The following is a 22,856-nucleotide window of genomic DNA, read 5'->3' on the forward strand; positions in this document are numbered from 1 at the left end:
TGTGCGCCAATCTCTATGTCATGAGATGATATCTGGCATGAGATTGCTACTCCATGTTCTATTATGCTTTTGTAGTCACAATTATACTGCTTATCTCTTTATACATTTATTCATATTTCTGCCTTATCAATTAGTTCCATCATACCCTGAAGAAAATTAAAGGACTATTCTATTTTTCTTAGTTTTGTGTTTCTTATAAAGCCTAGCTCAGTGTCTCTCATACTACAGGCATTTAAGAGCTGTCTTTTGATTCAGTTAAACATGATCATCACCATTTTCATGAAATAAATAATTTTAATTAGCATATTTTTCAGTCTACTTTTTATATTTTCAAGACAGCATTTGGAGCAATAATTCAAGTATATAGCATAACTCTCTGCAATGGGTGGGGTATTCATCAGTCTTACCCATTTCTTTTCTTGTGATATCATTGGAATGCCTTGAGCTTGCAGCTTGCTTCCACACACCAAGCTGCCTCACTGTTCTTATCAACCTCCTACAGCCTGTGAAGGCCTCAGTCTGGCCTATGCTTTGCCGCAAACATGAGGTTCAAATTTCCTCTCATAGCTATTTCCCTGGAAATTACCATGATTGTTTTATTTCAATTATTTGTTCATTACGACACGGAGCAGAAGCCCAATAGCAACAAGTCAACCAACGTGGACTTTGAGTTATATCCTTGTGAGTAAGCAACCTATTTCTTGAACATTTGGGATGCTTGGTTCTAAAAGTGTAAATTTTTTAATGCTATTAACACTTAAAATTTATGTTTAAGGTGTTTATAGAATTATGTTGTATTTATGAATACTAAGGGTATTGTGAGTTTGTACTAAGGTATCTGGTCTTTTCTCTGAAATTAATGTGTCTGAATAGAATTGGTATCATTAAAATATCAGAGCATTAATCCAATTGGTAGGTTTTTGTGTGGCCTTCATGTTGTTAACTGTCTTTATTTTAATTGTCTTTATTTTCTCCTTCAATTGGGCACTACAGTTTACAATATATAAAAATGCCATTTTGCATATAAGAAAATGTTCAAATGTAACTTGAGGAGGAATAAAGTAGAAAAAGATGAAGTATTGGGGTTAATCGAAATTTCATATGTGTACTCTATAGAATATGAGCATTTAGTGAAAGTATACCCATGCTTTATAATGTCCCTAAGTTCCTCTGTGATGAGATATCAAATGTGTTAACCTAACCTAAAAACAGCACCACTATCTATATGAATGATTAAAAGAAGGGATTATATTAGTTTCAAGTTTGGAACAGCAGCTTAAGAAATATATATGGTAACAATAAATAATACCCTTTATTAACTACTAGGAGCTAGCATAATAATTACTTTATTATAATGGATAGGAATGGTAAAATACCAATGATATATGAACTTAGTTTTAATAGTGCTCAGAATTTAAAAGTTTCTAAATGTAAACATTTGTTGCAATATTTATCATAGGTTTTGAGTAAAAATTTAAAAAGCTGGGGCCGGAGTGGTGGTGCAAGCAGTAAGGCGTCTACCTTGTAGCCTAAGGATGGATTTCCTGGGGTCCCATACGGTCCCTCAAGCCAGTAGTGATTTCTGAGCACATATCCAGGAACATCACCAGGTGAACATCATGAGGTGTGGTCCCTCCCATAAAAAAAAAAACAAATAAAATAAAATGTCAAAAAGAAGTTTTAAAAACAAAACACTTTCTTTTTATGTTTACATTTTTGTAGGGAATTTATATAATGAAGTAATTTTTTTTTTATTTTGAAGTCATACCCGGCAGCTCTCAGCCGGTTATTCTTGGCCCTGAGACCAGGAATTACTCCTGGTGGTGCTCTGGGAATAGTCTGGGATGCCCAGGATCTAGTTGGCCTCCTATAAGGCAAATTTCCTCCCACTGTGCTATCACTCTGGCTCAATGAACAATATTTTTAAGGAGAAATTAGAGAGCTCCTAAGTGACTCAGCAAAAATGCATAATTACAAGTGAATGCCAGAGATAGGATCATAAGTCTGACAAGTGCAGTTCTCTTTGCACTAGATAGATGTCAAGAGGATTCATAATTTTATAAGCTTAAATTAGAGAACACCAAAGTAAAACAGAATTCTGTCCAACTCTTTAACATCTATTATGTTTTACTATATATTTTACTATATGTTTATAGTATACAAATTTTATATAAATATATATTTATTATATATAATATTTTACTAGTCAATTATATGTGGATAAATATCTGCTATACAGTACAAAGAAATAAAATATCAAAATACAATCTATAATTCATGTTATTTAAATTAATTATATTAAGAACTTAAGATTATTTGTAAAAAAATTGTACATTCATAACTTGTTTGATTTTTTTACATTTCTAATTGATACAATTCTGAACTCTCAAATTTTTCAAGGTAAAACTTAGGATAAAAATTTAGAGACAGAGGGCCTTAGTACTAGCATAGTGGATTGGGCACTTACCTTGCAAGTGATCAACTGAGGTTCAACTCTCAGTATCTCATATGGTTCCCTACAAGCAACACCAGGAATAATTCTTGTATGTAAAGACATGAGTAAACTCTGAGCATCCCTGGGTATGACTCCAAAACAAAGAACAAAGAATTAGAAATAAAAATAAAATTAGAAAGATTATTGCTAAGCATGACTTTTTAAAAATTGGCCTAGCAGTTTTAGAATATAGTCTACTTGTTGAAAATGCAGAAATTCATTTGCTTTTTAATTCAGTAAGAAAATATTATTAAACTACCAATTTTTTTCAGTCTGCAAAGCCAAAGTTTCAGTGAAGAAAGGTAGGCTAAAATATATAAAAATAATAATGTCATCATATATATTGATATCACAAATATAAACTGTGCATATAATATGCATGTACATCATATATTATTTATGATATAATGTACCTTGGCTTATATTATGTATGTATTGTATATATTATATAATTATATACATGTTAAATACATGTATGAATCCACTTAAAAACACTGGTAATAAACTATCACAATAATGAAGCAATAACCAGAAAGTAGATGCATCTAGATAATAATTTGATATGAGAGAATTATACCCTAATAGCAGCAAAACTTAAGTCCTTCATTATATAAACTTAGTTAGCTTCTCCTATTCATATAGGATGCAATAATCCTGTATACATTTTTAGATAATTGTAAAATAGTTAACTCATTTTCTTTTTACATGGTTTTAATGAGAAATTTTGTTGAGAAAGTCAGTTGATGTATAATGGGCTATTCTCCCATTATAAGGTAATAATCAATAGAACCAAAGAAAATAAACCATATAAATAATGGGACAAGGTACTTCTTAATATGTGTTCTGGTTGTTTTCAATTGGGGATTTCTTCATTAGGGCCTGGGGGCAAGCCCATTGCTGTCTTGGGTCTTGTTCCTTGCATGCAGACAAACATAGTTGATCTGTTATGTCATGTGGTCCCTGAGCACCTCCAGGATCCATCCCACATGTGATGCTTCAGTTTCTGGCACTCATAACCTTGTCTAGTAACTGAGTGTTACTAGAATTTTTCCCTCTTTTTTCCTTCCTTCCTTCCTTTCATCTCTCCTCCTTCTTTCCTTCCTTCCTCCTTCTTTCCTTTTTTCTTCCTTTCCTTTCTTCCTCCTCATTCTTTCCTTCCTTTCTCCACCTACTTTCCCTCCTTCCTTCCTTCCTCCTCATTCTTTCCTTCCTTTCTCCACCTACTTTCCCTCCTTCCTTCCTCCTCACTCTTTCCTTCCTTCCTCCTACTACTTTCCTTCCTTCCTACATTTCTTCCTTCCTTTCTTCCTTTCTTCTCCCATGAGTGAGAGAAGTAGAATGCCTGTTTCAAATATAGCCAGAGGGTGGGGGAGGAGGAAAATGGGAAGCAGTGGTGGTGTGAATGTTGCACTGTGAAGGGGTGTGTTCTTTCTATGACTGAAACACAACTACAATTATGTTTGTAATCATGATGTTTAAAGATGTTATTTAAAAAAAAGTACCTTGCTTTGAAAAACACAGTAATCAGACTTACTTTAATATATTTTATGAGAATGCTGTTGATAAAATAATAATAAAAAATAAATAATATCTTCATGTATCTATTGAATGTTGCTATTCTATTAACTATCCCTAATATCTCTGTCAACAATGGCTCACCTGTTGGGAATGGAGACGGGGAGATGATACTGTATTAAATAAATTGTCTGACCTGTGAGATCAAAAAAATAAATAAATAAATAAATAAATAATGAGACAAATGTTTATGCAGAAGAATCAGCAAGTTCAAAAACCTTGGGGGAATTTAATATATGGTAAAAAGAAACATGGAAAGTGAACATGGGCATTTAGAAGTGTAGTGGGCAACAGTGAAGCACATTGTTTTTAATCTGAGCGAATTAAGAAGCCATTTCTCAAAGAAAGCCTTTAAGTGCATAAATATTATATAATTTATATATTTCTATTTAAAGCATTTTGATTTACAAAGTTATTCATAGTTAAATTTAGAGATACAATGTTCCAGAGTTAATATCACCACTAGTGTGAATAGCCTTCCACCAATGTTCTCAGAGTCCATCCCGTGTTCCACCATCTATCCTAGCCTGCCATTATAATAGGCAAGTTTTAAAACTTTGTTTTTAAAGTTTGAAAGAAAAAGAGAGAAAGACAGAGATGAAAGACAGAACAAAAAAGAAGAAAGAAAGAAAGAAAGAAAGAAAGAAAGGAAGGAAGGAAGGAAGGAAGGAAGGAAGGAAGGAAGGAAGGAAGGAAGGAAGGAAGGAAGGAAGGAAGGAAGGAAGGAAGGAAGGAAGGAAGGAAGAAGAAAGGAAGGAAGGAAGAAGAAAGGAAGGAAGGAAGAGAGAGAGAAAGAAAGAAAGAAAGAAAGAAAGAAAGAAAGAAAGAAAGAAAGAAAGAAAGAAAGAAAGAAAGAAAGAAAGAAAGAAAGAAAGAGAGAGAAAGAATGAAGGAAGGAAGACATAAAGAAAGAAAGACAGAAAAGAAAGAGAGAGAGAGAAAGAAAGAAAGAAAGAAAGAAAGAAAGAAAGAAAGAAAGAAAGAGAGAGAGAAAGAAAGAAAGAGAAAGAAAGAGAGAAAGAAAGAAAGAAAGAAAGAAAGAAAGAGAAAGAAAGAGAGAGAGAGAAAGAAAGAAAAAGAAGGAAGGAAGGAAGAAAGGAAGAAAGAAAGAAAGAAAGAGAGAGAGAGAAAGAAATAAAGAAAGAAAGAAAGAAAGAAAGAAAGACAGACAGACAGACAGACAGACAGACAGAAAGAAAGAAAGAAAGAAAGAAAGAAAGAAAGAAAGAAAGAAAGAAAGAAAGAAAGAAAGAAAGAAAGAAAGAAAGAAAGAAAGAGAAAGAAAGAAAGAAAGAAAGAAAGAAAGAAAGAAAGAAAGAAAGAAAGAAAGAAAGAAAGAAAGAAAGAAAGAAAGAAAGAAAGAAAGAAAGAAAGAAAGAAAGAAAGAAAGAAAGAAATAAGGAAGGAAGGAAGGAAAGAAGGAAGGAAGGAAGAAGAGAGGAGGAAAGAAAGAAAGAAAGAAAGAAAGAAAGAAAGAAAGAAAGAAAGAAAGAAAGAAAGAAAGAAAGAAAGAAAGAAAGAAAGAAAGAAAGAAAGAAAGAAAGAAAGAAAGAAAGAAAGAAAGAAAGAAAGAAAGAAAGAAAGAAAAAGAAAGAAAGAAAGAAAGAAAGAAAGAAAGAAAGAAAGAAAGAAAGAAAGAAAGAAAGAAAGAAAGAAAGAAAGAAAGAAAGAAAGAAAGAAAGAAAGAAAGAAAGAAAGAGAAAGAAGGAAGGAAGGAAAGAAGGAAGGAAGGAAAGAAGGAAGGAAGGAAGGAAGGAAGGAAGGAAGGAAGGAAGGAAGGAAGGAAGGAAGGAAGAAAAAGAGGACAGGAAGAAAGGAGGATAGAAAGGAAGAAAATGGAAGTAGGAATGAGAGAGAGGGAAAGAAGGAAGGAAGAAAGGTAGGTCAGAGGAAGGGAAAAAAGAAAGAATAAGAAATATCAAATTGAAAAAATAAAGAAATATCAAATTGGAGCATCATTTCTCAATGAAGACCAAATGACTTCTTGAAGTCCCCAGGATATGACAAAGGGTCATAGGAAAAACTCAGATAAATTGGTAGGGAAACATGATGCAATAACTAGGGGTCAATCAGTAAAAAAAAAAAAAAGCACAGGAAGGAAACAAAGTTTTAAAGGGGTCAGAGTTAGAATAAGTTTGAGAAACTCTGGGTTAAAGAACCAGGGCAAGTGGCTGGTGAGGTGGCGCTAGAGGTAAGGTGTCTGCCTTGCAAGCACTAGCCAAGTAAGCACCTCGGTTCAATCCCCCGGCATCCCATATGGTCCCCCCAAGCCAAGGGCAATTTTTGAGCACTCAGCCAGAAGTAACCCCTGAGCATCAAATGGGTGTGGCTCAAGAAACAAACAAACAAACAAACAAAAAAGAACCAAGGCAAGAGTTAAAAGTAGTGAAAAAAATGGTCATTTTGTGGCTGTGAATTTTTTAAAATTGTGCACTAACTAAATTTTCTGACTCATTGCTCTATCAAACATTAAACACAAACGAATCAAGGAAGGAATAAATAGAATTTTACTTCCTTTAAAATTTTTACTTTCTCAGAGTTGGCTCAAAGGTTATACAAAAAAAGACTTTGCACATCACCTTACTCAGAGAAATGCAAATCAAAACAGTGATGAGATGTCATCTCACAGAACACAAATACTACCAGTGTTGGTGGGAATGTAAGGAAAAATGAACCCTCAGCTAATGTTGAAATATCATCCAGTCCAATCTAGCTCAACTTTATTAGAAAACAATACGGATACTTTCAAAAGCTAGAAATTACCTCTTACATGACCCAGAATTCCACTTCTTTGCATCTCCGAGAAGTGAAGAGAAAAAAAAAACAAAAAAACCCTAAAAACTGCTAAGTTCTTTGCAGTACAGTTCACAAAAAACCAAAATAGGAAACAAACCAATGTTCAAGAACAGAAGACTAGATTAAAAAACTATACATTGTGTAGTTGCTTCAACTGTTTAGTTAAGTGGGCTCCCAAGTATTTGAATTTCTGTGGTGGTATTGTGAATGCATTTGCTTTTTTATGTCTACTTCTTCTCTATCATCATTTGTGTATAGGAAGGCCATTGATTTTTACTTGTAAATTTTATAGCTTGCCACTTTGCTATATTATTCTATTGTTTCTGGAAGCTTTTTGATAGTTTTTAGGGTTTTCTAAATATAGTCATATCAAGTGAGAGCTTGACTTCTTTCCTATCTGAATGCCCTGGGTATATTTTTCTTACCTACTTGCTACGGCAAGTACTTCAGTATAGGAGTGCTGAGAGGAGGTAGCCTTGTCTTGTGACTAATCTTAGAAGGAAGGCTTTTAGTTTTTTTCTCCATTGAGTATAATATTTGCCATGGAAGGATTTTAGCTTTTTTCTCTGTTGAGTATAATATTTGCCAGAGTTTTGTGGTAAATGGCCTTCACTATATTAAGTAAAGCTACTTCCATTACCATCCTGTTAGAAGTTTTTTTTATTGTGAATGGGTGTTGCACCTTATCAAATGCTTTCTCTGCATATATTGATAAGATCATGTGTTTTTTTATTTAGTTGGTGTGGTGTATTACGTTGATCGACTTGTATATGTAAAACCATCCTTGCATATCTGGAATACATCCTAACTGGTCATGGTGTCTGACCTTCATGATGAGACATTGGATCCTATTTGTTAGTTGAGGATCTTTGTGTCTGTGTTCATGAGGGATATTGGTCTAGAGTTATCTTTTGGGGGGAGCATCTCTGTTTGCTTTTTGTATCAGAGTATGCTTATAAAAATGCTTATAAAACCATTTGAGAGTATTTCTGTTTCTTAAATTTCCTGGAAGAGCCTGAAAAGCATTGGCAGTAGGTCCTCTTGAAGACTTGAAAGATTTGACTAGTGAATTCATGGAGCCTGGGCTTTTGGTTTGGGGAAGACTTCTGATTACCATTTTAATAAAACAGGGCACAAGGTAATGGAAACATATACCCCATTCATGAAATGTGAGGATTAACATCATTAATATTTCAATAGTTCACAAATAATTATGCAGATTTAATGCAATCTCTCTAAGGATACACATAACATTCTCAAAGAAGTAGATCAAACCCTCTTGAAATTTATTTAGAATAATAAAAGCCCATGAATATCTAAAGCTACATTTAGGAGAAAGATGGGAGGCATCACTTTCCCCAACTTTAAATTGTACTACAAAGCAATAGTCATTAAAAAAACAGCATGGTATTATAATGAAGACAGACCTTTAGATCAATGGAATAGACTTGAGTATTCAGAGAATGACCCTAAAACACATAATCAATTAATCATTGATAAAGGGAAAAAGAAACACAAAATAGAGCAAGGGAAGTCTTTTCAATGAGTGTTGTTGGAACAACTTGTCAGTCACATGCATGAAAGAGAAAACTTATACCTTTAACACCAGGCCATGAAGTCAAATCAAATTAAAAGTCTTCGTATCAGACATGACACTATAAGGTATATAGAAGAAAACATAGGCAAAATGCCCATGAGATTAAAACTAAAGGCATTTTGAGGAGGAAACCTCACTGTCCAAGCAAGTGGAATCAGAGTTAAATAAATGGTACTGCATTAAACTGAGAAAACACTCCATTTCAAAGGAAGAAATTAATAGAATATAAAAGTCACACACAGAATAAAAGAAGCTATTCATTCAATATCCATGAGATAAGGGGCCAATATCTAAGATTCTAAGATATACAAGGTACCAACAGAACTTCACAAGAAAAAAAATCATCCAACCTCATCAAAAAATAGGGAGAAAAAATAAACAGACATATTCTCAAAGAAATAAAGATGGCCATGAGACACATGAGAAAATGCTCCATACAATTAATCATTGGGAGATGCAAATCAAAAGGATTATGAGTTATCTCACACCATAGTGACTGGCACAAATCACACACACACACACACACACACACACACACACACACAAATACAAACATGAATAATCAGTGCTGGTGGGGATGTGGAGAGAAAGGAACATTCATTCACTACTGATAGGAATGCTGTCTAATCCAACCTTTCTGGAAAACAATATGGATATTCCTCAAAGAAAAACAAAAAACAAACAAACAAAAAAAAAAAAAACCCTGGGAGTTGAGCTGCCATATGATCTAGCTTTACCATTCCTAGGATTATATCCTGGAAATACAAAACCACAATACAAAAATGCCCTCTGCATGCCTATCTTCCTTGCAGCTCTATTTACTATATCCAGTATTTAGAAACAATCCAGATGCGTGACAATAGATAAGTGGCTAAAGAAGCAGTGATACATCTACACAATGGAATATTATGGTGTTAGTAAAAATAAAGTCATGAAATTTGTCTGTACATGAATGGACATGCAGACTATCATGCTGAATTAAAATATACAAAGAATAGTTTCACTCATCTGTGGTGTTTAAGAAGAATAAGTGACAGTATGGTAATAATACACAAAGACAATAGCGCTGTGGGCAGGAAGGACCAGACCATGAAATGAAGCTTACCTTCATGATATGAAGGTGAGTTCAGTTAGAGAAATAACATGACAATTGTAGTGAGTGAGAGAAATAGAATTCCTGTTCCTAGACAGTTAGGGGCAGTGGGAGGAAAAAAATGGGTAATATTAGTGGGGGGAAAGTTATACTGGTGATGGGTCATGTATTCAATTACTGAAACCCAACTATTAACACTTATAGCCACAATTTTAAATAAAGAAATTATTATCAGAAAAAAAGGAATTATTCACATTTCAACAAAAGCACCAGATCGCAGATGCCAATAGTAAAAATTGGCAAATAATATATACTGCACTTAAACCCAACCTTTGAAAACTGAAGTTTCAACACAAAGATATATTCATTTATGTGTGTACAAGCTCACACACTCACACACACACACACACACACACACACACACACACACACACCTGCACGCACACACAGGATGCATAAGGACAATGAGAATGAGACCTGAGTGGGGAGACAAGTGGAACAACTCTAACAATAGTTGTCTCCTGAATGCCAGTAAGAGAACAGTAAGCTCATCATAAAGTCAAATCTTTTTTTTAATTAATATCTTTATTTGAACACCTTGATTACAAGCATGATTGTGGTTGGGTTTCAGTAATGTAAAGAACTAGTGCAACATTCACCAGTGCAACATTCCCATCACCAATGTCCCAAATCTCCCTCCTCTTCACCCGAACCTCGCCTGTACTCTATCAGGGTTCTCAAACTCAATTTACCTGTGGGCCACAGGAGGCAAAGTCGGGGTGATTCTAGAGTGCAAAGTCAATAGTAAGCCTTGTACACTGGGGGGTGTGACCCAAACAACTAAAACAAAACAAAACAAAAAAAGATTTTTCTAGGGCAGGGCCACAAAATGTACGGAGCGCCGTTTGCACCCCGCGCGGGCCGCGAGTTTGAGATAATAATAATAATAATAATAATAATAATATAGTAATATAGTTAGGATAGTTCTCAATGTAGTTATTTCTCTAACTGCACTCATCACTCTTTGTGATGAGCTTCATGTAGTGAGTTGGAACATCCAGCCCTCTTCTCTTTTGTCTCTGAAAATTATTGCAAGAATGTCTTTCATTTTTCTCAAAACCCATAGAAGAGTGAGACTATTATGCGTCTATTTCTCTCCCTCTGACTTATTTCACTCAGCATAATAGATCCCATGTACATGCATGTATGAGAAAATTTCATGACTTCATCTTATACAGAAAACATTCGTTACTTATTCCAAATGGTGACCAAACCCTATCCTATTGAAAGTTATCTCTTCTAGGAAGAAAAATGTCTTCCATAGAGGAATGCAGAATGGAGAGTAGGAAAATGACAGGGATAGGTGTTGAATATTGTATGAGTGAAACTCAAACATGTACAACTTTGTAATTATCTCCGAGTGATTCAACTTAAAATTTTCTTATTAAAAATTTATATTGCAAATAAAAAGGTCATCTTTTCTATTTTAGCTATAGTAATTCCAGTTTAATTATACTATCTCTGATTTAGCCCAACAAACATAACTAATTATACATGTATTCTTACATTTCAAATATTGACATAAACGAAACTTAAATATTATTCATAATATATCATTGGATATAATATCACTAAATATTCACTTATTAAAATGTTCAAACCTGGCCTAGAGAAATAGTGCAGTGGATAGGGTACTTGTCTTGTACATAGCAGCCTACCCAGCTTCAATCTTCTGCATCCCATAGTTTCCTTGGACACTGCCAAGGGTAATTCCTGAGTGTAGATCCAGTAGTAACCCCTTAGCATCTCTAGGTGTGGCCAAGAAAAAAAAACATAACAAAAATGTTCATGCCAAGTAAAGGGATGAAGTGCAGTTTCTGCTTCTATGAACATACTGTTTGTACTCTATCAATGCTTGATCCCCAAAGTACCACTAGGTACCCATACCTGGGTAACCTTTAAGTGCCATCAGGTATGGGCCCCAAACAATAATAAATTACTCAAGGCATTATCCAATAATAGTCAATAAACATTTTTGAGTGCTTCTATTTCATTATAAAAGATACTGACTTTACAAGTAAATAAAACTTGTATTGAATATTGATAGTTCAATAAATTTAATAAGACAAAATGCTTTGAATTTCTCTATTACTTGAATCAGACATTTTTAATAGAAGATAAATTACAAGACCAAAATTTTGTAGTAGCAATCTTTTTTCTCTTATTAATAAAAGGCAGAATTAAACATGTCAAGAGCACAACCATGAAGTGTATGGGACCTCTGAATATCATGTATATGGACACAGAAATACTCATTTTAGACATCATCCATAAAATACAGATTTGGCCTTCTATAGTGTCTAATAAAATGTTATTCACTCTGTTGAAGCAAATAGTTTCACAAGAAATAAAACATGACTGAGAATTTAGTCAATGATTGTTAACAGGTAAACAGGCTATAAAATATTAAAAAGGTTCTTTGAGTACTGCCAACATTTTATTAGGGATTTTACAAACCAAAGGCCTCTAGTATCTATGGAATATAAAAAAATCACATCAATGACTTTTTCATTCTATTAATATGAAACAACTTACTGTAACAATCTATTCGACTAACTCCTATTTTGAATAAATCTTTTACCTTTTTATGACCTTATTAAAATGTGCATTAATCATTTTTAAATATTAACTTATTGAAAAACTAAGGCCCTATATTTGCATCTGGCCAACTTGATTCAAATTCCTGGTACTGTATATGGTTCACTGAACATCACCAAGGTATTCCCCTGAACATACAGCCAGGAATTATTACAGTGTGGCCAAAGATGAGAGAGAGAAAGAGAGAGAGAAATAGACAAACAGATAGATAAAAAATAAGAACTATGGTTATATAGTTCCCAAATGTTGACATTTTCAAGATATCTTATTCAAAAGAATGAATTTATATTATCAATAATCTCAACTAAAAACCTTGGAGAGACATGGTGTAGCTGATAAGTTTGTATTAGAAGTTATAAATGTCCCAAAACTAATTAGAGCAAGGGGGTCAGGGAGATCTTTGAAGGACCAGAGATCCCACTTTGATTACCCAATGGTGCTTACAGAACAATGTGCGCCAAGAATCAATCATATTCAGCCATATGTACAACATGCATCTAAATTTCTATGCTCTCTCTCTGAACCCTAATTTGAAAAATAAACATCAAAATGCATTACTGGCAATAAATATTGTCAACTAAATTTTAGTAAAACAATGATATATATAAAAATAAATGACAACTTTACACTTGCATTTCTCCAAATATGTCAATAGCTGTCAGAACATAGTTTGGGTTCATTTTTTTCAAACAAAAATAAAAATCCAACAGTCACTACTAAACTCTTAATAATAGTATGTATGCTTTTTGGTGTGCAATTCTTTGCAGCATACCAATTCACAGACATTATTGAAAGGACATATATAAAAGGTTCCGGAATTAAAAATAACATTTTCTATTGCTTCAGAAAACATAAACAAACCTAGCTATTTTTCCCTCTAAAAGTGTGTGGAGCTGAAAAAGTTCATGATTATTAACAATTATTAATTTGGTAATTTTGCTTTCATTTATGTTAAAGTTTCTATAGTTACACATACTTATGTTTGTCACTATCTGTGAAATAGCTGAATAGTATAAAAGGAAAATTACATCTCAGAATTATCTGGAGATTTGAGCCACACACAGCATTGCTCAGTGGTTACTCCCGATTCTGCCCTCAAGAATCATTCCTGGATGGCTTGGAGGACCACATGGAATGCCTGGGATCAAACTCAAATCAACCATGTGCAAGGCAAATGACCTAACAGCTGTGCTATTACTACAGCCCCAAGAAAAGTCTTTTAACCTTTCAGACTTTCTGTAATCTCTAAAGTGCCCTATTATATGATAGGAACCACTGAACATAAACCAGTATATGTTGTACATTTAAAACACTAGAATTATTATATGCATTTCAATACTAGCAAGGAATTAAATAAAATTGTTTATTTTTAAATCAATGTTTAATATTTTGTTCCTCTATTTATCCATATCTTATTAAGTGTATCATTACCAGAGATAACAATAATAAAGAATAACTGTGTTTAAATATAAACAATATCTAGGGATCATTTTTATGTCATTCTAAGTTTTACCCAGTGTTGTCTCACTTATAAGAAAAAAGACTAGTGGATTCTGACTGCTGCCTTTTCTTTAAGTAGTCTTTTCTTCTTAAAAGAACTAGAAGCAATAGGCACAAACAGATCTCTATTCCAAAACTTATTTTTCTACTTTGGGACTATTAGGGGAATTGTTGATTTCTGATTGATATACTGGTCTAAAGATAGGGAAAGATGGGGTAAGAGTGGTATTACAGTGGATAGGAATTCTCTGCAGGTGGCCATTCTTAGTTTAATCCCTGGTATAGCCATTGTCCCCTGAGCCACCAAGAGTAATCCCTGAGAGCAGAAACAGTGGTAAACTGACCACTTCTGGCTGGGCCCCAAAGCCAAAAGCAAACAAACGAAAAGCAGACAGGCACTTTTTTTGGGGGGGAGTGAAGTTAATTTTATTGATAAAAATAAAGATATAATTATGATCACATAATAAATTATATCAGATTTCAAAATATTATTTACATTAATCAATGCTTAGACCTTATAATGTCAACAATATAAAACAATAATAACATGATTTTCTTGTTTTTATACTATTATTTATATGGCTGTGTGTGCTTTATTCTTTTTTTAATTTTTATTGTGATCATAATGGCTTACATATCTTTCACAGTAGTATTTTAGGTACATATTAACATTGAATCAGGGGAATACCCATCACCAAATTTGTCCTCCCCCCATCCCAGTTCCCTTTCTGCAACCCATATACCCCACCATCACCCTCCAGGCTGCTAGAGTAGGTGGACCCCTCTTTGTCTAGCTTACTATTAGTGATCATATATCTGTTTGGTCTTTGTTCCCTCCCTTGTTTCCCCCTCTATTTAAGAGGCAGAGCTAGATAAACTGAGTTATGTGGTTTTGTTTGAAGGAAAGAAAAGCGATATAATGGGGTACAAAATAATAAAAAATAAATAAATAAAAGAAGTCAAATACTTTGAAAATGGGCAGAGACCTTAGAGGCTTTCAACCTCAGTTTGAGAGAGGACATGAAAAAGGTAATTGAAACACGACAACAATACAGAAAGAAATATCAAATTAAATATCCAGTAAGCACTATAGCAATAAAGACAAGCACCACACAATAGTCTCGGTTCTGAAATCAAATCATGCTGGAATGTAAAAAGCAAGAGAAAGATAAGATAAAATAAAGTAAAATGAAATAAAATAAAATTAGAGATATCAACTTCAATATCTTACACCAAAATAAAGACGTCAAAATCGATCCATAAATAAATAAATGTGTGGAAAGATGATTATTTTGTGTTTTTTTTTCCCCTGCATAGGCACAGCAACTACTGGGGATATTATAGAGGAAATTCCCTTGGCCTAGGAGTTACAGGGTTTCTCTACCCCTGAAGTATACTGTCATGGGATTAACTGTAGACTCCTTGCATGATTATTTACTCTCCCCTCGGTGCTTTTGTGGTATATGGAAGACTTCTGTTTCATCTTGGATGGTAAAATCAGACCTCTGTATCTAGAAATTTTGGTGACTGTGCAGCTCAAGGAATGGAGCTTTGATGGAGTCTTTCTTTGTGGTTCTAAGAGTTCTGCTTCTTCAGTGTCGTTTTAATCCATCTTCTGTAATTCGTGGTCTTGGTCATTATGTTGCTCCTAGGATGGAGCCTGGGATAAAGTCTTTCGTTATGTTTACGGAAGACCCATTCAGTTGCAGTTGTCTCAGTCAGACCTCTGGAGTTGGAGATCTTGTTTATTGAACAGATCGTAGACCAAAGCTAGGCTAGAGCTTTACGTTGCTGTTGTTGTTGTTGTTGTTGTTGTTGTTGTTGTTGTTTTTGTTGGTACCGGGATGCGTACTGTCGAGTCCTGGTTGTAACAGGTTGTAACAACCTGTATATTTTTTTTTTGTGTGTGGTTTTTGGGTCACACCCGGCAGTGCTCAGGGGTTATTCCTGGCTCCAGGCTCAGAAATTGCTCCTGGCAGGCACGGGGGACCATATGGTGCGCCGGGATTCGAACCGATGACCTCCTGCATGAAAGGCAAATGCCTTACCTCCATGCTATCTCTCCGGCCCCAACAACCTGTATTTTATATAGAGATCTTAGCTTTTGCTCATGTCAAAGGGTGACATGTTTTCTGATTTTGTCTTATCGTTGGCTGATGAGGAAGGACAACTTGCTCTTAGATCAAGTTGTTCCCATTTCCTCGTTGTCAGGTTATGAATTTAGAACTGGCACATGTTGGCATCAGAGCAGTATTATGAATGCCCTGGAGGGGATTTGGTTCCTGGAGCTGTTGTGGAGAGCTCTGTCATTTCTATGTCTGGGATCCAGGAGTCAAGGCTGGACTGTCTGTGTCTAGTTCCCTGGAGTCTAAGTTGGTTACACATGACATATGTTCAGGGTGGGAGATGTCCCTGTGTTGTAAAGAAATATGAGTTTTTATCTCTAGTAGATAAGAGCTTGTCTTTACACATAAAATTTCCCCTTTGTTTAATATGTCTTTGCAGGAAGAAGTGGTGCTACATTATATTACTGGTGGATTTTTGGGGGTGGAGAGAGAAGAAAACAGTCACACGCCAAAAACTAAAAATATATATGCTCACACATATCTAAAGAAAAAGAAAGATTAAATAAAAGACGTAATAAGGGAATAAAGTGGGTCCAGGAGAGATAGCATGGAGACAAGGCATCTGTCCTTCCTGCAGAAGAACGGTGGCTCAAATCCCTGCATTTCACATGGTCCCCGTGCCCACCGGGGGGCGATCTCCGAGCATAGAGCCAGGAGCACCCTGAGTGCTGCCTGGAGTTACCCAAAAGAAGCACAAACAAATCAAATCAAAAACAAAAACTAAAACAAAACAAAACAAAACAAAAAATGGACAAAAATTTAAAAAAGGGAGGAAGTGAAACAGAAGATTATTTTACATTTGTGGAGAAACAGGATAAGAGGTAGTGTTATATAGGTCTATACCTATGATGAAAGTATACTTCCCCATTGTCTTTTGAGATTTCCTTGTGAGGTGTGCGGTCCAGGCAGGGAGCAGACAGGCACTTTCTATAGACTAACAGGAGTATGCCAAAGAACAAAAGATCTTGCTTAAAGAAACACCAGTTAGTTAATTTGGGAGTAAGGGAAGCAATAGAAGCAAAGATAAGGTGTTTATAGATTATAGATTATAACATACTGAAGACTAGAGAGATAGTATAAGAGGTAAGGCATTTATCTTGCACACAGCCAACCCAAATTGAGTGCAGACCTGGAGGCTTCCAGCACCTTCTGGATAGCACAGAAACTGCAGAACGCTGGCCCTGCAGGTCCAAAGTAGCATAACATCTTTGGACCCTTGATTTGAACTGCAACCATATTAATGGAGAATTTCCTGGATCTTTTGAGCATTGTTTGGAAGACCCACCCAAATTTAAGAAAACAGTATATACATTTCTATTATATATAATACATCATTATATATACATATATATATATATATATATATATATATATATATATATATATATATATATATATAATATATATATATATATATATAAGGATCACTCTTGGCAGGCTCAAAAGACCATATAGGAATCAAACTTAGGTTAGCTGCATGCAAGCAAAACCCCTTACCCTATCACTGTGGCTCATTTATTATATTTTTTTCTAAATATTTGAAATATATAAAAATTAAAAATATGGAGAACCAGAGAGACAGTACTGAAAGTCAGATGCTTGTTTTTCATGTGTCTGGCCTAGATTCAATCCATGTCACTGACTAAAGTGATACCTGAGCACAGAATTGAGAATAAGAGGGGCCGGAGAGATAGCATGGAGGTAAGGCATTTGCCTTCCATGCAGAAGGATGGCAGTTCAAATCCTGGCATCCCATATGGCCCCCTGTGGTTGCCAGGGGGTGATTTCTGAGCATAGAGCCAGGAGTAACCCCCTGAGCACTGCCAGGTGTGACCCAAAAACAAAACCAAAACAAAAAAAGAAAAAGATTGAGAATAAGCCTCGAATTCAGCTAAATGTGTCCTAAAACCCTTCAAAAATACTGGAAATGGCAAACTCACATTGCCAGGATTTAACCATTAAAAACAAAATAAGGACTGGAGAGAGCACAGCAGTAAGATGTCTGCCTTGCATATGGCCAACCCAGGAGACAGTGGTTTGATTCCTGGCAGTCCATATGGTCCCCTGAGCCTGCCAGGAGCGATTTCTGAGCACAGAGCCAAGAGTAACCCCTGAACACTGCTGGGTGTGACCCAACCCCCCAAACCCAACACACAAAATACCCAGTTGGTCTTTAATAGGAAGATGAGTCCACCAATTTTCATCATTTCATCTATAAACATAGTTTTTGGGTAAAAATCTTGCAGTTCTCATTAGACAATATTTTTGGAGTCATCCTCATTAGTGGTCAGTGTACTTATGCATATTGAGTCATTATTCTGGAAATTTATAGGTGCCATATTTTTACATGAGGGACTCTGGGAGACAAAAAAATGACCTTAATAGATCTACATTTAGCTTTTCCTTCATTTTGTCCTAAAAGAGTTTCCAGACATACTTGTTCCAGAGTCTGTTTGAATAAGTAATAGTCAAAAAAATATAAAGTAACAAAGAATCTATATAAATGAAATTATAAGCACAAACTTACAGTTGTTTCAGTTAATATCTTTTCAAGGGCTAGTTCTCCTAAAGTATCTACAAGTATGCCTCGTAAAGAAGCATTGGGAATGGAACAAAAAGAGCCTTTTAAGAACTAGGCATATGTAGACAGTAGAGAAAATTTTGTTTTGTTTTGATGGAGGATGAGTTGAAATCATTGCATTTAAACATATTGAGTTAATCAGTCTTGCAAAACATTCTACCTAAAAATTTAATATGGACACAAATCAAGAGAAAAACAACAAGAAAAATTAATGCACTAATAATGAAAGAGATGCTGGTGATGATATTATATCTTAGAGAGTTCGGGTTTCCGAATTTGAAGCCAAATTATTTCTTATGAGCAAAGTAGTACTGATATTGGGATAGAGAGAAAATTTATTTGATTAAGTTAAATATTTTTCAATAAAATATTTTAATAAAATATTTTCAATTAAAATATGCCCTTTCTTGGCTTTTAAAATCATGTTTTAGGGACAGGAAAGTTAAGCAGGTAAGGTGCCCACAATTCAATCAGCCAATCTGGATTTAGTACTTAGCACCTGCATTTGTTTTTCTGTATCAGAAATGCTTCCTAAATGTAGAGCCAATTAGAGTAAGCACTAAGCACTGGTGGGTGTGGCAAAAAGCATAAAATAATTACAATTAAAGCAAAATCAAATCCATGCTTTTACTACTGTGCTATATGGGGAACATTGTTTATAAGGCAGAAATATGAGTTACATCTGTCCACATGAACCATAGTTGTCATACATTTGTCAAAAATATTTTGAGGCTCCAACTAGTAGCTATCAAATTGTAAAGGTCTAAGGTACATTTTCTGAAGGATAATTAAATATTGTCAGTAAATTCAACAAAATAAGTATTCTTGGGGCTGGAAAGATAGTACAGCTGGTAGGGCACGTGCCTTGTATACGACAGAGCCTGGTTCAATCCTAGCATCCCATTTGTCCCCTAAGCACCATCCAGGAGTAAGCCCTGAACATCACAAGTGTGACTCCAAAACAAAGAAAGTATTCTTCATGTACTTTAAACCAACTTCAAAGTAAGTGCTGACTTTTCTCAAGTTAAATATAGACTGAAATTCAAATGTTATATACAGATGAGATTTTTTTTTTATTTTTATTTTTTGGCCACTCCTGGTGAATCTCAGGAGTTACTCCTGGCTATGCTCTCAGAAATCGCTCCTGGCTTGAGGGACCAAAAGAAATGCCATGGGATTGAACCAAGGTCCGTCCTAGATTAGTGTGGTGTGCAAGCAGACACCTTACTCTTGTGCCACTGCTCAAGCCTCCAGATAAAGATTATTTTTTAATGGTGAAATTGAGAATTTAATGTTATTTCATTGTTATAGGTCTAAGAAATACGTTTGATTATTTGAAAAAATTTTAAATACAGAGGTCTCCCAAGGTTCTGTGTTTTTTATATTATGGCTGAATACTCAATTACGACCATTTTATAAGCATGGGTATTTAAATAAATTTTTTTTTTATTTTAAAATAAATGCATTATAAACTACCTGGTAACTATAGTGTATAAAGAAAAAAAAGATTATTTTTGAATTCATAACTTTTAGCATAAACTAAAGCAAAAATCACAAAGCTTACCAGGCTCTATGTAAGAACCAATTCCACATGTTTTCTCTGTCTTTATTTCACTCGTCATCTTTGCTACTTACTAAGAGAGAAGATAAAAAGTCATTGAGATAAATAAAATGAGATTATTCCCCATTTTATAAACTAAGAGAACTAAAATTTATGGAGATACGTTTTGGAAGGGTCACACACCTATCCCTGCTCATTAAGGTCACTCCAGGGGTACTCAGAAAAATGTAGTGTTAGGGGCAATTCTGGGGTCTCCTGTAGGCAAATGTCGTTCCAGCCCATTGAACATATGTTCTGGCATATGTCCCATATGTCCTGGCATCCTGAGAGATCCTTTTATTAAAGATCATGAAGTTAATAAAATATACATGGATAACAAATCATGTCATAAAACTAATAGAGTGTTTGTTGATGAGTATTATTTGTACCTAAAAATGTGAAGAATACAAATTCATTTCAGCCAGTGCAAAGGAATTAATTAGGCATAATTAATTAAGCATCTACAATATTGAAAGTTCTGCACCTTTTTAAATGTTTCAGTATCCTCCTTTGTTTCATGTTTCCAATTATTAGAATAATTTTCCAATTATTTAAAAATAATACTACAGGGGCCGGGTGCGGGTGGCGCTAAAGGTAAGGTGCCTGCCTTGCTTGCGCTAGCCTTGGACGGACCGCGGTTCGATTCCCCGGTGTCCCATATGGTCCCCAAGCCAGGGCAAACTTCTGAGCACATAGCCAGGAGTAACCCCTGAGCATTACCGGGTGTGGCCCAAAAACCAAAAAAAAAAATAAAAATAAAAATAAATAATACTTACAAATAAAAGTGGTGTTAATTTGGTAAAGGAAGGTGAAGGGGAGAAGGACACAAAGAAAAAAGTAGTCATAGTTTTACCAGAAGGAAAATGTGTAAGATATTCTGCACCACTAGCAGAAAATTCTAAGTAAAATTTCAAGTCTTATTTTTTTGCTCTGTGCTCTGGAGTTTTTAACAAAATGGAAAAAGTCTAAAAGCATTAACTTGTTTAAGAAAAAAAAAGTTTTAGCTCCACTAAAATTTTGAACCCAAGAATTTCTTTAAAAGAAGCTGTATTGTTCACTTAGGCATATTTTGGACATCAGTAGCATCATCATGTCGATTCAAGTTGTGATAATCAAAAATATCCTTGATATAGGTGCCGGAGAGATAGCATGGAGGTAAGGCGTTTGCCTTGCATTCAGAAGGACAGTGGTTCGAATCCCGGCATCCCAAATGGTCCCCTGAGCCTGCCAGGAGCTATTTCTGAGCGTAGAGTCACGAGTAGCCCCTGAACTCTGCCGGATGTTACTCCAAAACCAAAAAATAAAAAATAGAAAGATACAGGTGCTGGCGAGATGGTGCTAGAGGTAAGGTGTCTGTTTGCAAGCACTAGCCAAGGAAGGACTGCGGTTTGATCCCCCGGCGTCCCATATGGTCCCCTCAAGCCAGGGGCGATTTCTAAGCGCTTAGCAAGGAGTATCCCCTGAGCATCAAATGGGTGTGGCCAGAAAAAATAAATAAATACATAAATACATAAATAAAATATACAAAATAAAAATATCCTTGATATCAATAAACATATCTTTATATGATTTATCCATAGGAGATAAACCTTGTATCAACACTTTCTTTTTTTTTTTTTTTTTGGCTTTTGGGCCACACCCAGTAACGCTCAGGGGTTACTCCTGGCTATGCGCTCAGAAGTTGCTCCTGGCTTGTCCCCATATGGGACACCGGGGGATCGAACCGCGGTCCGTCCAAAGCTAGCGCAGGCAAGGCAGGCACCTTACCTTTAGCGCCACCGCCCGGCCCATATCAACACTTTCTGACTTACAAAAAATCATTAGTGAAAGGGTCTGCACCTTTTCTAATTATTTATAAGCATTTTATCCATGTATTTTATGTTACAGATTTATCTACAATTCTTTTCAAATTTATCAACTGTGGCAACCTGAATAATAAATAAGACTAGTCCGCCACCTTGTGGCCTAAAGCAATAACAAGCTTTAGACAGGAGGTTAAAAAAAAAAAAAAAAAAAACACTGAAATTCGGTTAAGACCAAGAAATTCCTCTCTATACATAAATGCCTACTTGGTTTGCCCATCTGCCTCTTTTCCAATAAAAGGAGTAAAAGTCAAGTTAAAGAATCTTTAAACTGGAGTGTGTGGAATTTGTAAAATTAAATGTAACTCATTTTTACATTGGCAGGTTACTAGTTGCTTCAAAAATCAGTAGATTAGGAGATAGGATAAGAGCTAAGAGGTATTATTTTTCTTGCATATATGAGATCCTGGGTTCAAATCTCAGGATATTAAATAAAAAAATCATAGAACCCAATAGGAATATTATTACTCTAAGGGAGAAAAAAGAAAAGAATTTTAGGAAAATAAATTGATAAATATTTCATTGAACAATAAAATGCATAAAGTGAGTTCTCTTATCTTTACTATCAATCTTTTTATAAGTAAATTGTAAAGTAAGATGAGACTTTGGGTTGAATGATCCAAACTGTCTTTTTAGGAGGGGGGAACTAAATTTCAGAATAGTACAATCACATCACAAATGTTCTCATAGTTATTGTCTAAAACAAAGTTTTACTTATAAAAATTTAGGTTTGAGGCTTAGAAGCAACTTGCAAAAGAAGAAAAATTTCTATGGTTACTTATATCTGAAACATCAAGCATATTAATATTAGATGTTTTCCAGTTAGCAATTCCAGTAAAATCCAAGGATCCAAAGACCCACAGGTAGATATGAACTGAAAAAGAGACATACATAATGCTAGAATATGAAAGGAATTTGCCATAGAAGTTTTATCTTGCTTGCATATGTCATTGCTCTCTCTGAGACTTCCTTCA

General features: G+C 34.9%; 1 protein-coding gene across 1 annotated transcript in view; it reads left to right on the plus strand.

The window, feature by feature from the left end:
- Positions 1-542: 542 nt before the first annotated feature.
- Positions 543-22,856, plus strand: part of RHAG (Rh associated glycoprotein) — a 41,911-nt gene continuing 19,597 nt past the window's right edge. The window contains exon 1 of the mRNA XM_049765227.1: positions 543-681. Coding sequence (XP_049621184.1) covers positions 543-681 — 139 coding nt within the window. The remainder of the gene's footprint in view (positions 682-22,856) is intronic.

This window comes from Suncus etruscus, chromosome 18 (assembly GCF_024139225.1).
Source record: "Suncus etruscus isolate mSunEtr1 chromosome 18, mSunEtr1.pri.cur, whole genome shotgun sequence".
Lineage (NCBI taxonomy): Eukaryota > Metazoa > Chordata > Mammalia > Eulipotyphla > Soricidae > Suncus > Suncus etruscus.